The sequence below is a fragment of the Culex pipiens genome, chromosome 3 (genome assembly GCF_016801865.2).
Source record: "Culex pipiens pallens isolate TS chromosome 3, TS_CPP_V2, whole genome shotgun sequence".
Classification (NCBI taxonomy): Eukaryota; Metazoa; Arthropoda; class Insecta; order Diptera; family Culicidae; genus Culex; species Culex pipiens.
In genome coordinates this window covers 67885029-67906276 of record NC_068939.1, presented here as the reverse complement: position 1 = coordinate 67906276, position 21248 = coordinate 67885029, and the positions used below count along the sequence as shown (strand labels likewise).

Sequence of the window (21248 nt, the reverse complement as noted above, 5' to 3'; positions counted from 1 at the left end):
TTCCTGGAAAGGACTTTTTGAATAGTCAAAAAACGCGTTGTGAAAATTTCGCGAGATTTGCGAGCGACAGAGCGAGAGAGAGAGCGATCGAAGGAGGCTTTTCTTTTTCTTCGGAGCGACGACCGCAGAAGAAAACCCAGCCTAGAGAGGAGGAGAAGGAGCAAGAAGACAATCATCAAGACGGGCAACAGCAGCAGCAACAAGAAGAAGAAGATGTGATTTCCTTTCGGGCGCGAGCAGTTTTTCGTCTCCAAGTTTGGGAAATTTTGCAAAAACTATTTTAGTTTTTAAATTTTTATTTTGGATCATAAAAATTTTCAATAATAGTTAACGATAGACAATTTTCTAAAAGACAAGACATTCAAAAAAGAGCATCACCAAAAACAACAATCCATCCGGAAGGAGCAGCAGCACCGGAACCAGGCCCCTCCCCCACCACCACATCAGCCGTGGCCGCCGTCGTGGACGATGCCAATGTTTTCTCAATTTCAAATGAACTTTCGCGCGTTCCTAGTGCTAGCATCGAAGATATGGACCTGCCTCTGCTACATGTTCAACCGGCAGGTTAGAGCGGTAAGTGAAAGATTGGCCAATCATCGTCGTTTGGTCCGTCGTCGTCCGTGTCCCATCCCGATCTCCCCCTCTACACTCTTTATTTACAGCGCTTACACCCTCGCCTTCGAATGTGCTTAGGCCATAATAATGCTCAGTGTGAGTGGTTGTTGTTGTTGTTGATGTCTGTCTGTGCAAAATCCGGGCAAAACGTATCATTATCGAGGCTGGTTATTACTTGCTGTTTCTGCTGGGTTGGCTTTGGAGCTTGAGTTGAACCTATTTCTTTTGATGTTATTGCAAACAAATCACAAACCAAAAAACAAAACAATGTGCAAATATTGCTATGTAAATGCTCAAACTTGTGGAAAACAACCCCATCACCCGCAAAGAGGAGATGAGAACCTCACTGAGATGAATGAATTAGCATCAGTTTCGATTTGCCTTGTTGCGGGAAAAACAGTCAAACCAAAAGCAACAAGATTCAACAGTTCAATTCCCCTTCTTTCAACATATAAATTCTGTAAGCATTCGGAGGGACTTTCGTTACTTTTTTGCTTTACCTGATCAATAAGACCCCGAACAAATGGAAATTTGAGCAAATTATCAAATCCTTCAATTTACCAATACAGTCCAGACTCGATTATCCAAAAACCTTAGGAAAATTAATCTTCGGATATTATCGAATTAAAAAAAATCGTCTTGTTATTTTTGATTGCCGAGCATTAGTATGAACCATAAACTACGCAATAATACATAATAATAATAATACATAATAATACATTCAATATTACGCCTTTTTGAAATGTTAGACTCGATTCAAAAAAATGAAAATAATGTTTTCGAAAAGATCGGAAAATTTCACGATTGTTTCATTTTTTTAAACATTGAAAATCGGACCATTAGTTGCTGAGACATCGGCATTTGAAATTGAAAGGCTGTTTGCGTTAGACTTAGAAAACTTCAATTTTCCTATTTCCTTTTCTTCAACCCGCTGTATCTCATCAACCAGAGGTCCAATCTTCATTGTCTCTTAGACTATTTTACAGTGAATTTTCTGAACCTTTAAAAAAAAATCGAAAATGGTCACTCAAGGTCACTATTTTAAAAAATCGAAAAACGGCAAATATTTCTTTGAAATTAAACTTTTGGTGGCTACATGTTAAAAACGAGACACTCGAATAAAAAATCTGTAAGTACTTTTCGATTGCAAATTCAACTTTACATGAAAAAGTGAAGTCCAAAAAGTGTTATGTATAAAATTTAGATTTTTTACAAAAATCACTTTTATTCGAAAATTCATAACACGCACCATACTTCCACAGAGTAATATTGATAATATTGAATGTTTGGCCCTTTTAAAATGTTAGTCTTGATTAAAAAAATTGGAAATATTTTTTTGGAAAAGATCGGAAAATTTTACGAATGTTTCATATTTTAACATTGTAAATCGGACCATTAGTTGCTGAGATATCGACATTTGAAAATGGTGGGTTGTTTTAGTGAGAAATCAATTTTCCTGTTTTTAAATCTTTGCATGGCAATATCTCATTAACTAATGGTCGTATCAACAAAGTTCAATAAAGCAAAATATAGAGAATTTTCTCAGCTCTCAAAAATATGTTTTTCAAGAGTGAGCAAACATGGGCACTGATTTAAAAAAAATGAATAACTGCGATAAAAATGGCTCTAACTAGAAAACGGTGCACTTTATCAAAATTTCACAAAAGTACTTTTTGATTGCAAATTTGATTTTACATCGAAAAATGAAATTTTTTTTTTATAATATTTTTGCGACAAATATTTCGGTTTTTTGAAAAAAATAGTATTGATTCAAAAATTCATAACTCGGTCAAAGATTTTTTGCCCATTCTGGAAATTTCTAAAAAGTTGGCATTTGTTGTCCCTTAAAAAATATCAGAAAAAAAATAAAAATAGTGTTTTTTTTTGCAAATCTTGTTTTTAGTGACAAAAAGTGAAATTAAAAATCACCAAAAAAAAATTACTGCGTATTATATTTTTTCAGCGTACTCTTGATCCATATCTACAACTTTACCGAAGACACCAAATCGATCAAAAAATTCCTTCAAAAGATACAGATTTTAGAATTTTCATAAATCATTTTTGTATGAACAGCTGCCAAATTTGTATGGAAAATTATATGGACAAACTAATTATGCAAACTGGTTTCTTTGGGCATACCGAAGGCACCAAAAAAGTTTCAGCACTTGTCAAAAAATCTCAAATATAAAAAAAGTTTTGGGAAATTTAGTTTTCGTAAAAAAACAATAATTATAAAATCGCACGATTTTTTTCCTGTACTTATTTTTTCTGAACAATCCTCACCAATAACTACAACTTTGCCCAAGACACCAAATTGATCAGAAAATTCCTTCAAAAGTTACAGACTTTCGAATATTTACGTACTATTTTTCTATGGACAGCTGCCAAAATTGTATGGAGACTTGTATGGGTGAACCAATGACACAAAATGGCTTCTTTAGTCATAGGGAAGGCCCCCACAAAGTTTGAGCCAAATCAAAAAATATAAATGGTCGAAATCGGCCGATTCCGTAGTGAATTGTACCAAAAACAGCATTGGAAACATTTTTATTGGCAAGAAAAATCAAATCTTGAAAACTGAATTTTTCAGAAAAAAATTTCTACTGTTCAAATTTGACTAACATGGGGCGCAGAATTCGAGTTTTATGTTTGAAACAAGAAAAACAAAAAAATGAGATTTTTTTGTTCGTGATTCGATTATCCAAAGTCCCATACAAACCTTCAGATAATCAAACTTAGGATAATCGAAACTTCGAGTTTGGAATGAACCTAAATATTTTAGACTCTGTAATACAGTCTTTATCAAGTTCGGATTTTTTAGGAATTTGTTGTCTTGGGAGTTGTAGGTATGTATAGACAGGGCTGCCAGGCTAAAATTTGAAGAAAAAAAAATCTGACAATCAAAAATCTAACAGTTTTGAATTAGGAAGGGAAGGGAAAATTGATTCAAAAGTTTGTAGGATTCATATGATTTAGTTAATATATCGGCCTCAAAAAGGTTTTATTTACATTTCATCAAATCAAGCAAATCAATGTAAAAGGACCGAAGCCGAAGTGTAAACAAAGAGTCTATCCTGCTCACGTCAGTTGATGTTTACATTAGGGACGAGCAGGATAGACTCTTTGTTTACACTTCGGCTTCGGCCCTATTACAATGTTTTGCTAGAAATAATATATTTTTCGATTTTTAACTAGACTCGTTTAATTAAATGAAAAAAAAAATCCCAGATTAATCTGGCAACCTGGCAACCCTGAGTATAGGTAAGCACAAATTGATGTAAAATAGGTACACACTAAAAAAAACGGGTCAACTGGGTACACTTTTGGATTCGACCTCCACCGATTTAGACCGAACTTGGAGGGAACGCTCATCTATTGATAGTTAACAGAAATCCCAAGTTTGGTGCCGATTGGATCATTCCTCTTTCTTTGGCACCGCCCTCTTTTTTTGACGATTTTCCTACACACATAAAAATATTAGTGTAATCAAAGTGTAATGACAAAAGTAATTTATTTTTGATTTAAAAAGTTGCTAAAATTCGCTTGAGGGAAAGTCTTTTTCTTCTTTTAAAAGTTAAAACTTTTATTGGTAAAGTTTTTGAAAATCTCCTTATTTACTGATTTAAAATTATTAACTTTTAATACGACTGCATAATTTCTTTCATTTTGACGTTCTCGTGTAACTGTGTACGCCCAAGTCACAAATGTAAACAAACACGTTGGTGAGTCCGGTGGTACTGGTCGAAACTCTGAAACAAAAAAGATTTTATTTGTATGGTAATTGTCCACGATGAGGGCAAGGGGGCCGGGGGTGGTGTTGAGATTTACAAAAAAGTGTCCACGTGGTTTGTGGATGGTCCCTCATTTATTTTTGAATTAGGTTTTACGCCGAATCGATTTTTAGGTTAGAAATTTGACAGTTCGGCTGCACTGTTTACATTTTTTGCTCGTGACGTCACGCTGTAAAACCTTATTGTCTGCTCTACAACTTGTAGAAGATTGATACACTCTAAAAACTCAAGTTTTTGTTCTTTATGAAAAAAACCCCTTTTGGGTTATTACAGATTTAAAAAGTACAATAATTGTCACATTAAGGGTGCACAGCAACGTAGGAAGTTCTTGGAAGGTGAATCTTGGTGCAAAATCTCTGGTTGATGTGCACCGTTAAATGGGATTATACCCGTAAAATCGGCTAACTTGCAAAGGGCGTTCTCGAACTGGTCTGAACGGTGTTTTTTGCTCAAGAATTACGTTTTAGACCAGTTTCCCTGGGCCTTGTAAAGTCAAGGGGCATGATTTGATCCTAGTGCATTAGTTAAAATTTGGGTATACATTCTTTTTTATAAGCACTATGGACACCACTTCATGAGAACTCGCTTTGTCGCAGCCCCAGGGCTTAAGCGTTGACCGTTAAGCTGTCTTCGTGAACTAGGAAGTTCTCCGATAGTGAAAATATCACAATTGCACAAGACACCGCTGCTTCTGTGACTTTTTCACTATCACAATGTGGGATTTAGGTGGGACTTTAGGATAGTACAATTGATTTGTTGCTTAGCATTAGCATTTAAATAAATCTGTATGCTTTCCAAATCTATTTGATGATAAATTTAGTTGCAATTGTTAAGTTAGAGTAATGCTGTCAATAAACTTTGATTGATGTAGAATACTAGGCATTCTTTTATGTCAAATTGTCCATAGAGTCTCGATCAATCAATAATTTAATGATATCGGACAAAATTCGTTGACCTGTTGAACTAACGGTTTTCGGATTATGGCTGTATCGACCATTGTTGCGAATCGAGGAACTACGGATCTTTTGACGTAAATTGTCATTTATTTTTCAAACCGCGATTTCTATCCTATTTGTATATCAGTTCATAATTTTTTATTGTTTTTGATAGAAGTAGTACTACAACGGTTAAAGGAACGTTTCCTTTGAACATTAAGTTTAGAGGATTTTAGATTAAAATTTAGATTTTCGATCCAAAGTAGTTAGCAAATGAATATTTGGACTTAAATGAATAATTGAATAAGTTGGACTTATGAATAACACACAACTGTGCATTTATTCTAGAGTCAGATCCATACAGCGTCAGTGTTTATTTGGTCGAAGTGTACTAATTCATTGGCAGATCTGATTCTAGTTGTAGTGTACGACAAGACTACTGACGGACGTGACAGGACGAGGGCCCAGTTTAGAGGTTTCAACATCAACGATGTGCGGCTGGATCATCCCTCCCAAAAAAAAAAAAAAAAAAAAAAAAAAAAAAAAAAAAAAAAAAAAAAAAAAAAAAAAAAAAAAAAAAAAAAAAAAAAAAAAAAAAGAATTACGTTTTAGACCAGTTTGAGGACAAACAAATCATCGAATTTTACGACCTCCAGGTCTTTTGTGGTCTTTCTATTACAAGTTTCTGCTTGAACCTAGGAGTCCGAAGGCTTGAATGAGGGAGAGCACCCAAACCTCTTTTTACTCCAAGGAACATTCCACCCCGGGAGATTCGAATTGACGACCTATAGATTGCGAGTCGAACCGCCGATCAGCGACTCCACCGGAGCAGTGTATTGTTTTTTTTTACCAGAAAGACGGCTCCTACACCTGGCCTGGAACAACAAACCCATGGTCATCCGCTTTCAAATCGAACAGCGTAACCATTATGCCAGGCCTGCTCGTGCTAAAGCAGATCTGCTGAATAATTTTTAAACATGTCGTTTCACACCACCTTTGACAAATGATGTAATTGAACTCTCGTGCGTCTTCCAAGTAAGCCATAATTTAAGCCACTTTGAAGTTCTAAGTAAATCTCTTTCACACTCTATTGCCATACGCAAATGACAGCTCCTCAACACTCAACGCAGAGGAGGTCGGTCGGTTATTTAACTATAGATCCAATCCGTGACGACGATTACACGGGCACTTATCTGCGGTTTATTACAGCGGGGCGCAGAGAAAGGTCAGTTCTCAGAGTGGTTTGACCAGTTTTGTTGCGACCAAGAATTAAAAAAAAACATGCGTCGTCGTCCCCGTAGCGGTTAATAACATTGAATTACTGGGCTAAGGTGCTCGGGTTAACCCTCGAGTGATGAGGTGTTGTTGACAAAATCCTAGCAATTCTAACAAAAATTGTAGTGAAATTGTTGATTTTCATCGTTAATTAATAATTTATTAAAATTAATTTTCAACAGTGCTCATCACAAGGTTAACGATCAACAACAACTAAGTAGAATGCAGCTCGGTTGTTTGCTAGTGCAGCACGTGATTTGTGGTGGCTTTGCTGTGTGTGGCGCATAAATAAAACATTTATTTATTCGACTCGTAACATCCGTCACCACCACTTGCTTGCTGTGCTACAAGCCTAAAGCCTCTTTTTGTTGCTATTACGTGGACTTGGAAGTCGGATTATAGCTTTATAATAGCACTTAAAGGGGTGTTACAGATTAAGCCGAATGCAATTGTTGAAATGAATGGAAATCTATACTTGGACAATTTGTAAGTCATGTTAGGGATCCCCCTAATCCAGTCCAAGTTCACAAACCTTACAAGATTATAAATTATGGAACAGCCACTAAGCAAACAATATAAAACTAATCAATTCCCTGCCACACGTTCAATGTGGGAAGAAAAAACCCAATCAAAACGGAACGTCATAGCGCCGCAGGGACTTCATATCTAATCGGCTTTTTTTGCGGGCCTATCAACGATTCTTGCTGCTGACGAGAGTGGTTTGTGTACTTGGGGGTAAATGATAACGTGCGATATAGGTTCAATGTTCAGGAAGGTGTTTTGAATAAGGAATTACCTTCAAATTTAGCTAGAAATATTGCTAAATTCTGCAAACAAACTTGCTTAATTTTACTAATCATGTTAAAGCCACCCATTTTTTTGTTGTTTCGCCTTTCCAAAAGACCACTCAAGCTCGAATTATGTGTCATCCACATATGTACGAACAAACATATCTCGACCCCTTCCGATGCGGTAAAAAGCCGACGTTGCGTTCTATTAATAGTCGAACGTATACTTTTTTTTCAGAATGAATTTCGAATTTGCTTTTTACCGGTCAGCATGCCATTCTCACGCACCCGACTCTATTAAAACTGCATGCATGGTCCGGTCTGCCGACAAAGGCGCACGCGATGAGGAAGTGTCACGATTCACAATTGTGAGTTCGAGTGTTTTGCCCGCCCATCGAACTCAATTGACGGGTTTAGGAGAAGGAGAGGAGGAGGAAGAGGGGAGAGTTCAATCCGGTAATTGATAAACGATGTGGCGGTGGTGATTTTGCGATCGAATTGTGATTAAGAGATGAGAGGATCGATGGTTCGTTATTGCAGGGGTTAATTGCACGCGATTGGATTGGCTTTCACTGATGCATTATTCAAGTGAAGGAATATATCCAGTAACTTTATGATTCAGTGGCTGTTTTGGGATTTGGGTTGATCAAATGAAGACGATGCGATAATGTGGGAACCGTTTTACCTGTAACCTACTTGTAATTGTAAACCATTACTACTGTAACAAGCATAGGCCAGAGTTATTCAACTGTCTCATTGGAAAGGAACAATGAGACAGCTGGGGAACAATGAGACACTCTACGAAAATCATCATGTTTTTGTATTGTTCCATTGCAGGTGACTTGCCTTGAACATTTTAAAGCAAATTTTGCCAACATGAAACTTTTAATAACAAAAGTTACACTAAAAAGTATTTAAATATTGTAAAATCCATATATTAATACCAAATAACTTTGTATTTTTGGTTAAATGAAGTTTAAACTCTATGAATATTAGAGTGTAACAAAAATGACTTTTTGACGGGCATTCAAGAGTTTGTTCCGGTGGGCATACTAAGCCCAAATCCAAAATATGAGCTTGATTGGACGTAACAGGAGCTGGCGCTCCGCCCTTCAATTTTAAATGGGATTTAACCCGTAAAAAAAGATTTTTTCAAAAATGTCACTTTTTGAGGCATTTTGGCCACTGAAGCGTTTATTTTCAACATCATTGGCGTGTAGGCCAGATCCTTGCGCATCTTTTGGTATATATGAAATTGAAATTTGGAGCACCCTGGAGCTCGGTACAGACCTTCAAAGTTTGGCATTTTTTTTGAAAAATCGGCCCCGGCAAAATCAAATGGCGTCCAGGGCGTCGTGAGGCGCGACGCATATCTTTTTTGCCGGGGCCGATTTTTCGGAAAAAATGCCAAACTTTGAAGGTCTGTACCGAGCTCCAGGGTGCTCCAAATTTCAATGTCATATATACCAAAAGATGCGCAAGGATCTGGCCTACACGCCAATGATGTTGAAAATAAACGCTTCAGTGGCCAAAATGCCTCAAAAAGTGACATTTCTGAAAAAATCTTTTTTTACGGGTTAAATCCCATTTAAAATTGAAGGGCGGAGCGCCAGCTCCTGTTACGTCCAATCAAGCTCATATTTTGGATTTGGGCTTAGTATGCCCACCGGAACAAACCCTTGAATGCCCGCCAAAAAGTCATTTTTGTTACATCCTAATAAATATGCCAAAAATCACTTTTAATTCATGTTTTGGAAGATTTCCATCGATTTTGAAAAGTTTATTGAAGAAAAATCAAAGTGTCTCATTGTTACCCATGGGCTGAAATGAGTGGGGAACAATGAGACAGCTCTGGATTCTGGGTATATTCTAAATTTTGGTCAAATCTAATGAAAGGACATTGTAGCCCAGCTAAATCCCTATGGAAGGTCGAAAGAAATTTGAAGAAATATTAGTTTTGGTGTAAATGGCAGCCTACGAGCGAAAAAGTTTTTTCTGTCCATAATTTACTTTTACACCGCATAATCAAACATTTATGAATTTCTTTTCAAGGGAGCGTCCATAACCAAAGCCACTAATATGGCAGACGTGTATCCAGTAGACACACCTTTTCCCCAAATACGAGCCTGATTGGTTGAAACTACGACTTGTGAGAGCCATTTTATCATTGTTCCCCGTGTCTCATTGATGACTACTCTACCCTAACCTTTTTTTTAAAAAAATAGATAGTTTTCTAGAAATGCAACTTTTAGTGAAAAGAAAAGAAGTGAAAAAAAGAAATTGGTAACTTTTTTAGATTGTAACTTTTTCCAAATTACAATCTACAACTTTGCCATCGATCAGAAAATCCCATCTCAAGATAAAGATTTTCATATACTTACGTACCCATGTTGTATGACCAGCCCACAAAATTGTATAAATAAAATTGGAGACTTGTATGGAAAAACAAATGGCAAAAATATATAAAAAATTAATTACAAGCCGACATTTGAATGAAAAAGTGTTTCAATACAGTCCAGACTCGATTATCCGAAGCCTTGATTATCCGAAGTTCTGTGACCCCATTTTAGTCAAATTTGAATGGTTGATTGCCCGCAAAAATAAAAATGCATTTTTTCAATATTTCATCATCGCCATTTTGGCCGCCATCTTGAATTTAAAAATTCTAAATCACTTTAGAGTAGTTGAAGAGTCATACTAAAGCTCAACAATCAAAAATAAGACAACGAAATTTATTTTCTTGATTGGATTATACGAAGTGAAATTTTGCCAAGGCCTTCAGATAATCGAGACTGGACTGTATGCACTTTACACCAGTCTAGCAAGAAGATTTTTTTTGAGGTACTTTACATCGTTTTTTTTTTTTAAATTTGCATCGTCCTTATTATACTCGAAGAAACTGTATTTTTTCTGAATTTTTTAAGATTAAAAACCATATTGATGTAAAATGTAATTTTCATAACCACCAAAAAAAAACTAAATGACCTTTTAAGAAAAAGAAATTTACGAAATATTAAAAAAAAACTTTTTAAAAAGGAATTGCTCAAATGTATGCTCAATAGTAGTTTATGCAACAAGTTGCAAAAAAAAAGATTTTTTCAGCACGAGTCGTACATTTATCCAACGAGGTTCACCGAGTTGGTTGAATACGACGAGTGCTGAAAAAATCAAGTTTTGCAACGAGTTGCTTACAACATTTTTTGCAATTTCGAAAAACTCTTCTTGAATGGAATTTTATGCCAAAAATTCAGGTGTTATGTAAATTTACTGTTCAAAACTTTTTTTTTTGAAAAATGTTACTTTGCGATACAAGTGTTGAAAAGTTCAACCTTTCAGCACCCATTTCAGTGTTGGAAAGTAGAACTTTTCAGCACTGGTATTGAAAGGTATTAATTTTCCATTCAGTTATTTTTGGTAGGGAAAAGTAGGCCGTTTCGTTTCTCCAGAAGGACAGGATAAGTTGACTAGTACTTTTCAATACTGTTATTTTTGGCGTTGAGAAGTAGGCCGTTTCGTCAATCGCGAATGACAGGAAAAATAAAGAGTTTTACAACTAAGTTGCGAAAAAAAAATAAATCTTGCACATCCGCCTAGTTAGGGATCGTTATTATATTACGTAACGCAAATTTGGGTTTTTTATCCTCTCCCCAACCCCAAGTAAAAAAAAATCCTTTCAAATTTTAAAACTTAACAACATAATAAAAGAACGCTCCATTAAAAAATTGAAGTACTAGTTTTCTCATGTGTGAAAGCATGACAAAAATATTACGACAATCAAAATAAAGTTGTTTTTTTTTTTAATATAGAACACAAAATATTTTAAATGTCGGACTTTTTTAAAAGAGCTGATCATGTTTGAAAGAACGAAAAAACTCACAAAAGATAACGAAAATCAAAAATAGGCTGCTAAAAAAATTTTTTTAGAAGGTCGACTATTTTTAACCCTCTACAACCAACCCCCGCCACTAGATGGGCTTCGATCTTAAAATATCGCAAAAAATATGTTTTTCAACCATTTTTTGATCATTAAAAAGCATTGGAAAGAAGAACTCTTAAATTTTAAGAAAATTGACTGTTTGGAAGTTTGACTTGTTTTGTGTGACTTTGCCAATGTTTTTAAAAATGTAATTTTTGTAGGGGTCAACTTTGGCTGTGTGTTTACTATCATTTCCTATATTTTAAGTAAAAAGAAGTAAGCAGTATTTTTTGTGATGTCCCAGACTATGTCTTTACGCATTTTTTACAACTTAAATGATAATGGTACCTATCTAGAGCAGTTCACAAGCAAAAAAAATAAAAAGTGACTGTAAAAACATAAAATAAATAGAAAGGCAAAAAAAATGATAGGAGGTTGTAGAAAAGGCCAAATGCTACCAAAAATTAAGATAAACTAAACAAGATAAACGTAAATTAAAATACTAAAAATAAAACAAGAAAAACATTAAACAAGAGAAGTAAAGTTTATCGTGGAACAAAAGTTGCTCAAAATTACTTCCTAAACAAGGAAAAAACAAAAAAAAATCCCAAAAAAATTTGAGCAGTATTTGAGGGATAGAGTATCATGGATTTTTGATAAAGTTGATAAATCATGACATAAATAATAAATTTTTGCCATTTTGCCACACGACTTCACTTTTTTTTTTTAGTAAGTTTAAACTAAACACAATTATCAGAAGTTCAGCATCACTTCTAATGTGTTGATATGTGTCTTCAGCTGACCAACTATCAAATATATTTGAAAACTTTCTCAAAAAAAAAAATCAAACTTTGCAGATAGTTGAGGTGTACGGACCATTTTGATGGGCTGAATTTTGGATTAATCTTCCATTTTTTTTTGTAATTTCTTGAATTCTATGTTTTATTCAATCAATAAAAATGATTTTATATATATTTTCAAGCGGGAAAGATCGAAACATGTAATTACGATTATCTAGTTTTGTTATTTATCTTAAATTAAAAAATGAAACAAAAAGGAAAAGCAATTAAATATAAACTTTACAGCAGTCCAACATCGTTTTTAAGCGCTCTCAATCTGGTACCAAAACCGTTGTACAGACAGCCTATCGACTTGTTGGACGCCTGCCAGCAATTATTATTGCTGAACCAAGCGGTCCCGCCAAGCGTATACGTGTGTGTGTTTGTGGTAGTAGTACACTGTAGGGACATACTACACTGTTTTTACTTGGTTGAAAGACAGTCCAAACATCTGTAAACCAGAATGGAACGACTGAACATTGACATCAGGCAAAGTTGAATGGTGATTCTGCTAGATATCAATGTTAGATTTGCTCAATAATCGTTTGAGATATAATATCACTATATGATTTAAGAAAGCTAAATTTGATGTACCTTGCTTAAAATGAAACAAGTGTTGCTTGATTTATAGCAACAAAATTCATTACTTTTATGTTCAAACGTATACTAAAAAAATAAATAGATCAGCATTGGAACAAATGTTCACCCCAGCCACAACAAATGCAACGTCAACAACAGAGCCAGCCAGTTTTTGCACCACTTTTTTTTGCTTACGTTTTCTTCTCTAGTAGTGCATAAACCGTAAAGTAAAAACAATGACACTTGCCTACTTAGCGGCTTCTTCTGCGTTTTATTTTTGGTTTGCCTTTCATGCTCTCATCTCATCATTCAACGAAACTGCTGTACCTTCTTCACTCATTCTATATGCCTAAAACAATCCCTCTTACAATTGCCGCCGCCACAACCACTCACACTGAGCCCGCTCGCTGCAAACTGCCAAAAGCAAAAACTTTTCCCGACGGTGTTTCAAAATACTTTTTTTTTGTAAAATTAATTTGACTTTTTTAATTCTAAATTTCAAGTAAAAGTGATTTGTAAAAAAATAAAAAATAAATATTATTTTGAATCACCGCTCATACTATTCCACCCTCACCCCCCACTGCCACTTGCCGCCGCCCGCCGCCGCGCCGCAATCACACCAAATGATTTGCCCTTTTCTTTTCCTACGATAATCTGACTGACATTAGTTTGTACAGCATCAACCGGTGAAATATGAACTGTTCCCGCTGTCGCCCGTGTCCCGCCACCGGCTCGGGATGGTCCAGCGCAAGACGCTGGTGCTGGACCTGGACGAGACGCTGATCCACTCGCACCACGACGCGATGCCCCGCAACACGGTCAAGCCCGGCACGCCGCACGACTTCACCGTCAAGGTCACGATCGACCGGCACCCGGTGCGGTTCTTCGTGCACAAGCGGCCCCACGTCGACTACTTCCTGGATATTGTGAGTGTACCAACGGAAGCTAAGGAGATTTAGACACGAGACCATTAAAAAAAATCTACTCCATTTCAGGTGTCCCAGTGGTACGACCTGGTCGTGTTCACCGCCAGCATGGAGATTTACGGCGCCGCAGTCGCCGATAAGCTGGACAACGGGCGGAACATCCTGAAGCGGCGCTACTACCGGCAGCACTGTACGCCCGACTTTGGCTCGTACACCAAGGACCTGTCGGCGATATGTGGCGACCTGAACAGAGTGAGTAGAAAGCATATACCGTAAACCGGGGTGACTTTGATAGGATTTCAATTTGTTTTTAGAATATTTTCCAACAGGTTAGGTTTTTCTCAAGATTAATATTTTTAAAACATGTACTGGGGTAGGCCACACAAAGTCCATGCACTATTTTGGAAAAAAAGTTTTTTCAATAGTGTTTAGAAAAATAGTTACGTTAAAAATTCTTAGTTTTAATTCCGGGGTGACTTTGATAGTCAAAGTTTTTTTTGTTAAAATCATATTAAAGATGTTCAAACTTTATTTGTACGTTAAATGTATCATAACTAATGTAGCTGATATAGTTTGCAAGAAAAAAATCAATGTTTATGTTAAGTTAACTAAGTTTATAAGCTTTTTAACAAAACACATATAAATTTCAGGTAAAATTGTTAAAAAGTCGGAATTTTGCCTGAAATTTGTTAAAACTTGTTTTGTTAATAAAATTATCGATTTATATTGCATTTTATACTGAATTCGAAGCACGAACCACAAGTTTTCACATTTTACATGAAATTTGTTCAACTAAATTTGCCTATAAATTTGGAATTTTTTTTTCAATTGTGTTTCAAAAACACATATTATTTATTATTTACAAACTTATTTAACCTTCTCCTAGTGGAAAATTGTCCAAAGAATCCGAAAATGCATTCCGTTTTCCGATTAAAAATCATGTTCATTGAGAAAATCATGACACTTTGAGTAGTTTAAAATAATGACTTCCATCAACATTTTCTTAACTATAGTTAACTAACTTTATAAACCTTTCAAAAATTTATGAAAAGTTCTTCTTGAGGTATTTTGAACACTTCTCTAACACGGTCAGTATGTTTCTGAACCATTCCTTACGTATTTTAATTATACTCTTCATTTTGCGGAAAAATCGCAGACCTATCAAAGTCACCCCGGCTATCAAAGTCACCCCGTTTCACGGTACATGGATCATTCCGCCTCAACTGTTTATATTACCAAAACATGCAATAATTCCAATTTTCATCAAAATCGGACCAATCTCTCATTTTGGTTCCACTGCAATGTCTCGTTTTTATCACGATTTTTATGAAAAACTTTCCATTTTCGGGAATCGCAAAGCGTAGAATTTTTATCCAAGACTCGTTTTAAAGAAATAGAACATAATTATTTTTCTTTAAAATTTTTTTTTCAGAAATGGAATCAACACTAACATTTTGGATGATACTTTAATTACTTTAATTTTCCTGATTGTTTTTCTTTTATCTTCTGTATCTCATCAGAGGTACAATCTCCAATGTTTCTTACACAACATTTTAGGAAATGCTCTAAACTTTTGGAAAGAAAAAAAAAACATGGGCAGTTGCCCCACCATCCTCAGAAATTTGTTCTAAAATTTGTCAGTGGGTGTCCACCCTGGGCTTTTTCATAATGAGTATCAGAGGTTTGATGCTTGTTTGGCAAGGAGTATGATTTGATCCGATGTGGAATTAAAATCGAAGGTTTCAGTATATTGCTGAAGCTTCCATTTTTACACATGGACACCACTTCATGCTACGAGAACCCACTTTGACGCAGTCTCAGGGCTTAATCGATGGCCGGTAAGCTGTCATCGAGACAAGGAGGTTCTCCGATAGTGGAAATATCACATTTTTACAATGAACGAACCGCTACATATGCGATTTTTCCCTATCTTAATCAATAGTGAAATGATATCGGACTAAATTCGTTGATCTGTTGAACTAACGGTTGTCGGATTATGATTGAATCGACCATTGTTGCGAATCAAGGATCTACTGGAATTCTGACGATCAAATGGTCGTCTCTTTTTCAATTCACGACTTGTAAAATATGAACTGTTAATCTTTTTTTTTTGTTTTTAAAAGAAGCCAGACAGGTTTTAAAAGAAACGTTTTTTTGGCTATTAATTAAAATGTCGGGGATTTGAGATAAGAGTAGCTTTCGGATTGCTTGCTTTAAATCTTGTATTCAATTCAAGTTAGGTAGTTATCCGCAAATGAATATTTGGACTTAAATGAATAATTGAACATTTTGGACTTATGAATAACACACAACTGTGCATTTATTCTAGAGTCAGATCTATACAGCGTCAGTGTTTATTTGGTCGAAGTGTACTAATTCATTGGCAGATCTGATTCTAGTTGTAATGTACGACAAGACTACTGACGGACGTAACAGGACGAGGGCCCAGTTTAGAGGTTTCGACATCAACGATGTGCGGCTGGATCACCCTCCAAAAAAAAAAAAAAAAAAAAAAAAAAGACACTTGAACAAATTAATGTTTTCTGTAGAAGATATGTATATCAATTTAAAAAAAATGCTCTCAAATTTTCAATAGTTTAGTAAAAAAGACCAAAATCTATGGCCAAAACAATTTCTTTAACGAAATTGGTCAAAGCTTTCCCTTCGTTCTAGCAATATTAAACTCAATAGAATGAATAACACATTTGGTTATACTGCGATTCCACATCAATCCAGCAGGATCCAGATCAAAAGTGCTCAATTTGGCCCATATTTGGCATGAGAGTTTCTTGGCTAAAATAATTAGACCCGTATTTTTTGCGATTAAAGTGGTCCACTTTTTGCGATTCCACGAAAATCAAATTTTTCAAAAAATCTCATTTCGATGGAGAAGCATGATATTTTGAGTTGATATATCGAAATCCGATTTTTGCCTTCCTCGCTGAGGAGAGTACGTATCGACTCAGAATCTAATTATGAGCAAATGTCTGTGCGTGTGTGGGGTTTTGATCAAAAATATGCACTTGATTTTGTCCGCATGTGGTCCACTCGGTCCAGTTTCATGTTCAAAAGTTAAGTTAAAAATATTTAGAAGAACACAAAAAGGGTGATTTTCAACATAACCTCATAACCTGGCCACCACGCAAGAGCCGTGTAGAGGGATGCCATTTTCTTCAAATGTAGTGTCTGAATCGGAATATTTCTATTTCAGACCAAATTCCTTTTTAATTGAGATGAAAGAACCAATCACCTTAAGGTGGATTAAGTAACTTTGTTTTCCAAAAAATCACAGAATCCTGTAAATCGTTAAAAAAGCCGAACACCACCCTGTTTCGGATAGGACCACCCTATTTGGCAAACAAAAAAGTTGATTCTTATTTTTGTGGCCAAGGAACTCCCATACCAAATATGATCCAAATCTGAGCACATTTGATCTGGACCTTGCTTTTTGAACAAATTACTTATTTGATAATTTGAAAATCAACTTTGCAGTCAATGCTGGAAAAGAGATCTGTTACTGGGACTGCTCGATATTTAAGAGGACTTTCTGCCAGCGATCATTTCCGAAAACTAAATTTGATCGCTGACACGCCTATCCTGATCGTCATAGAGGAGAAAATCATCTCGTGACAAAATTTTGAGGCTAGAAATTTTGACAGGTATGATTTTCATAAAGTATTCGCCTCCTTTTCTCTCCCACCCCGTCTGTAAGTGACTTTAACCGATTGACAGCTACACTGTCCCCATTTTTTCTGTGGGAGGAAAAAAGAGGCGAAAGGTGAAAGGCATACCTGCCAAAATTCCTAGCCTCAAAATTTTGTCACGAGTTGATTTCTCGACTATTTTTTATTAGGTCCTATAAACATATCTGGAGTTTTTGCTTTTTGGGTGTTTTTAAAACCGCCTTGAATCATGGGTATTTCAAAATACCCAAAATGCAAAAACTGAAAATTTGGTTTATTGGAACTTTTAAAAAAAAAAACTCCAGATATGAAAGACAATAGGTTATATGACCTCTGGATTATTAAACTCTGGATTTTATCCTCTATTGTTTGGCAACGGTCGGTGAACGTAAGCACAAAAACGAAACTATCGAAAAATGAGCACCACTCAAGTAGCCGCCCGAACGAGACAACGTGCTCTTGCTCTTTCTCTCGTGTTTCGTCTCTCTCTGTCGTGTGTTTGCTGCGTGGTGATAAAAGTCATTCGAATACGATTATGGGAGAGTTGATCGAAATCTCGGTAGAATGCCAAACGACATTCGACTGTTTGCAGTTTTAAACTTTGAATAAGCTAAAGTAATGTACTTTACAAAACCGGTCATAATTTCCCTTTATTTCTAGCCTATTCTATTCTATTCTACTTAAAACATGAAAATTTAATGGTTTATGAAAAATTGATCAAGATTTTTTCATTTCCAAAAAAAATTTTTGAATAGGTCCTATAAACATATGAAAGACAATAGTTTTTAGGACCTTTTTAAAAAAAAAACTCTAGATTTGTTCAAGTTGGGATATCACACGAATTTCGCAATCAGTTATTGAATGCTTTGTCATGTGCCATAACTAGAGCGTCCAATTTTCCCGTCCCGGGAAAAAAATCGGGAATTCCCCTAAAAACAATATTTTTAGTTTCTCGGGAATTTCCGAATTTCATGACACAGTGTAGGAAATGACATGGAAAAATTAAAAATTGTGTAGCTTTGCTAAGAAACATTCATTTGCAAATTGCAAGTGGCTTGAATTTAATCTCACCCCATTTTTTTTTCGTTTCCCTTCCCAGATATTCATCATCGACAACTCGCCGGGCGCGTACCGCTGCTTCCCGAACAACGCCATCCCGATCAAGTCCTGGTTCTCGGACCCGATGGACATCTGTTTGCTGTCGCTGCTGCCGCTGCTGGACGCGCTCCGGTTCACCAACGACGTCCGGTCCGTGCTGTCGCGGAATCTGCACCTTCACCGTTTGTGGTAGCAGGTAGGTGGCATCGGTGGTGCGTCCCAGCACATGTCCTACTTCCTTTTGCCGAACTAAGGCACAACCTTCAAAACACAAACAACAAACGAACGAACGCGGAATCGCTGGATCGCCCGACGGGTTGGGTTTATTAGGTTTTTTTTGTTTTCTTTATTCTTTTTTTGGTTCTTACTGCAGAATTTAAGTAACACATTTTTAAGGTGCGCTGTGAGACTTGCGAAAGCTTACAAATATTCATTAATTTTATTTTAAATTCTCTTGTCTAAATGTCGATCGGATGTTGCAAGATCACATTTCAAAAAGAAATCCTAAAACGTAGCGGTTAAAAGAGAAAAAATGAAGAAAAACAAGCAAAAAAAAAGAGTTTGAAGTAGGCATAAATTGTATTACGTACAATACATTTAAGTAACTCAAAGTTATCGAGGTTTTTGACGCATTTTGAGTGATCTTTTCCAGATCTCCGAAGGCGTGCTGCTTCTTTTGTTGGCGCATGAAATTTTCTTTCTTTTATTTAAATTACTTAAACAAAGCTCATGCAATGCGCTGGAAAGTACTCCAAGCATTGTCGTTTATTGTTCCCTGTTTTGGCTAACCGACGGATTGCCGGACTTTGCACACGTTGAGCAAAATGTCAATTCGACATTGTTCGATACGTTTACCTGATTGTTTGTTTTAATAGCTAAGAATGTACACGTTGAAGACAGAATAATTTATATTAAAATATACGGCAAAAGAGAATCATTTTGTGAGTGTGGTAGAAAGAAGCTGAATACTTAAAAACAAAAAAAAGTGAGTCTTTTTAAGTGAAAAAAACGAGTGACACACACACACACACACACACACACACACAAATTTAGTAAACTTAGTACCAACAACAACAAAAATCATAAGGTTACCTCCTGTCAGTACATTTAAGCAAAAATTTAGGAGGATTACACTTTTTTAGAGGTTAAGATATTGCTCTACAAAAACCAACCAACAGAAACACTTTCATCAAACGGATTCGCGCACTCATTAAAACAAATACGAACTCAACGATTGTTGAAATTATCGTAGAACGTTCGCGATCGCGAAGGGCGATTGCTCAAACCAAATAAAATGCACTTAGGGCATCTCCACCTAGGGTGGCCAATCGCTAGAAAAATGGATACCCGTTTAGCCACCCTCGGTGGAGATGCTCTTACACAAACTAAACCTAAAACTAAATAAAAACAAACACCCACACGACTGGTTGTGTCCTCGAAAACAGGCAAGCTTACAAACTCTATCCTTCCTCGTCCTCAATATCTTTATCCTTCCGAGAATCCGACACCTGCCTCGATCGCGCGCGGGTCACTGATTAGAAGTATTTGTCAATCTGTATTATCTTCTGCTGCTGCGCGACACAGTTTTTGTCCGTTTCTCTCGTTACAATCAATTATTTAAAGAGAGGCTACCAAATAATGTTCTTTTTTGTGTCAACAGTTTGGTTTAAAAACAACAACATCGAGACAGCCAAAAAGTAATAAGTTCCGAAGTAAGATTCTTCCCCGCCTTACTCTTTCCCGCCCGCGGAATTATTTAAGCCCGACTTAAGCGTAAGCAATACTCTAGCTCGCACCATCCTCCTAACCAAATGCATTCACTCTTTTTTGTGTTAAGGCTTGTGTTCAATGTTAGTTTCCTAGTTTTGTTTTCATGCATCCACAAACCTAATTTGGCCTACATTTCCCCCCCAAATCTTCCGCGACCGAGACTAACACTCTTTCCCTTCCCCTTTCGACTTACACTCTGGCGCCATTGACCCCACACTGAGAGGTGATTTTTTGCATAAGACAAATTCTCTTATTAGCGATGTAAGTCGGAAACAAATATAATAAAATAGCAACCAACCAGAATGGGAGACAACAAAACAAAGATTAGCATTTTGGTAAAATTACTTGTAACACTCTTTGATGAAAAAAAACACAAGCAAATAATCGATAAAAGAAAAGGGGAAACACACACACTATACAAAGAAAGAAAAGCAAAACAATTCTATCTTAATCCATTACGATAAAAAAGTAAGCAAAACGAAGACGCAGGTAAAATGATTTATTCGAAAGATTCACTTCACACAAAAGAAACAAAAAGAAACAGCGAAGAAAATAAAACCAATTTACAGTAAAGAACAACAAAGTAAATAAACACACACTCATCTTCAAAGTTCCCCCTCTCCCCATTTTATTGCGTCATAGGTATTAATTTGTAAATATAGTTTGATATAGTTTGATATGTAGAAGAGAACATCAAGAAAACAAAGCCCAAATAAGAAAGCAGAAAATGAACAAGATAGACGAGAAGCGTGTTGAGTTTTACTGTTTGCTAAAACGTTCCGAAAATTCCTTGTGTCGACAAACACTTGTAGGTGGTTTGGGGTTGAATCACAGCTGCAGTTTTCGTGACAGTGTTGCCAGATCAGTAATTGTATGAGAAAGGTGGGTCTAAAAGTCTTTTTCCTCAAATTTTAAATCTTACCTTGTTAAGTTCAATAAATCTCAATAATTTAATAATTTAATAATTTAATAATTTAATAATTTAATAATTTAATAATTTAATAATTTAATAATTTAATAATTTAATAATTTA

General features: G+C 35.9%; 1 protein-coding gene across 2 annotated transcripts; it reads left to right on the top strand.

Moving 5' to 3' along the window:
- Positions 1-6: 6 nt before the first annotated feature.
- LOC120430130 (CTD nuclear envelope phosphatase 1 homolog) lies at positions 7-20956 on the top strand. Of its 2 annotated transcripts, none has more exons than XM_039595216.2 (4): positions 7-573; positions 13416-13664; positions 13734-13916; positions 18447-20956. In XM_039595216.2, exons 1-4 carry the CDS (start codon positions 469-471, stop codon positions 18636-18638), a joined length of 729 nt encoding a protein of 242 aa, XP_039451150.2. In that variant the 5' UTR covers positions 7-468; the 3' UTR covers positions 18639-20956. The 2 variants fall into 2 exon arrangements, with proteins under 2 accessions (XP_039451150.2, XP_039451149.2); XM_039595215.2 differs by having other exon boundaries at positions 13407-13664.
- The last annotated feature ends 292 nt before the right edge of the window (positions 20957-21248 follow it).

Excerpts from the sequence above, each read along its gene's own strand:
- LOC120430130 (XM_039595215.2), top strand. The coding sequence starts at position 469 with ATGCCAATGTTTTCTCAATTTCAAATGAACTTTCGCGCGTTCCTAGTG. Across the intron at positions 574-13,406 it reads TCAACCGGCAGGTTAGAGCG|TTTGTACAGCATCAACCGGT; the intron begins GTAAGTGAAAGA and ends GACTGACATTAG. Across the intron at positions 13,917-18,446 it reads TATGTGGCGACCTGAACAGA|ATATTCATCATCGACAACTC; the intron begins GTGAGTAGAAAG and ends TTCCCTTCCCAG.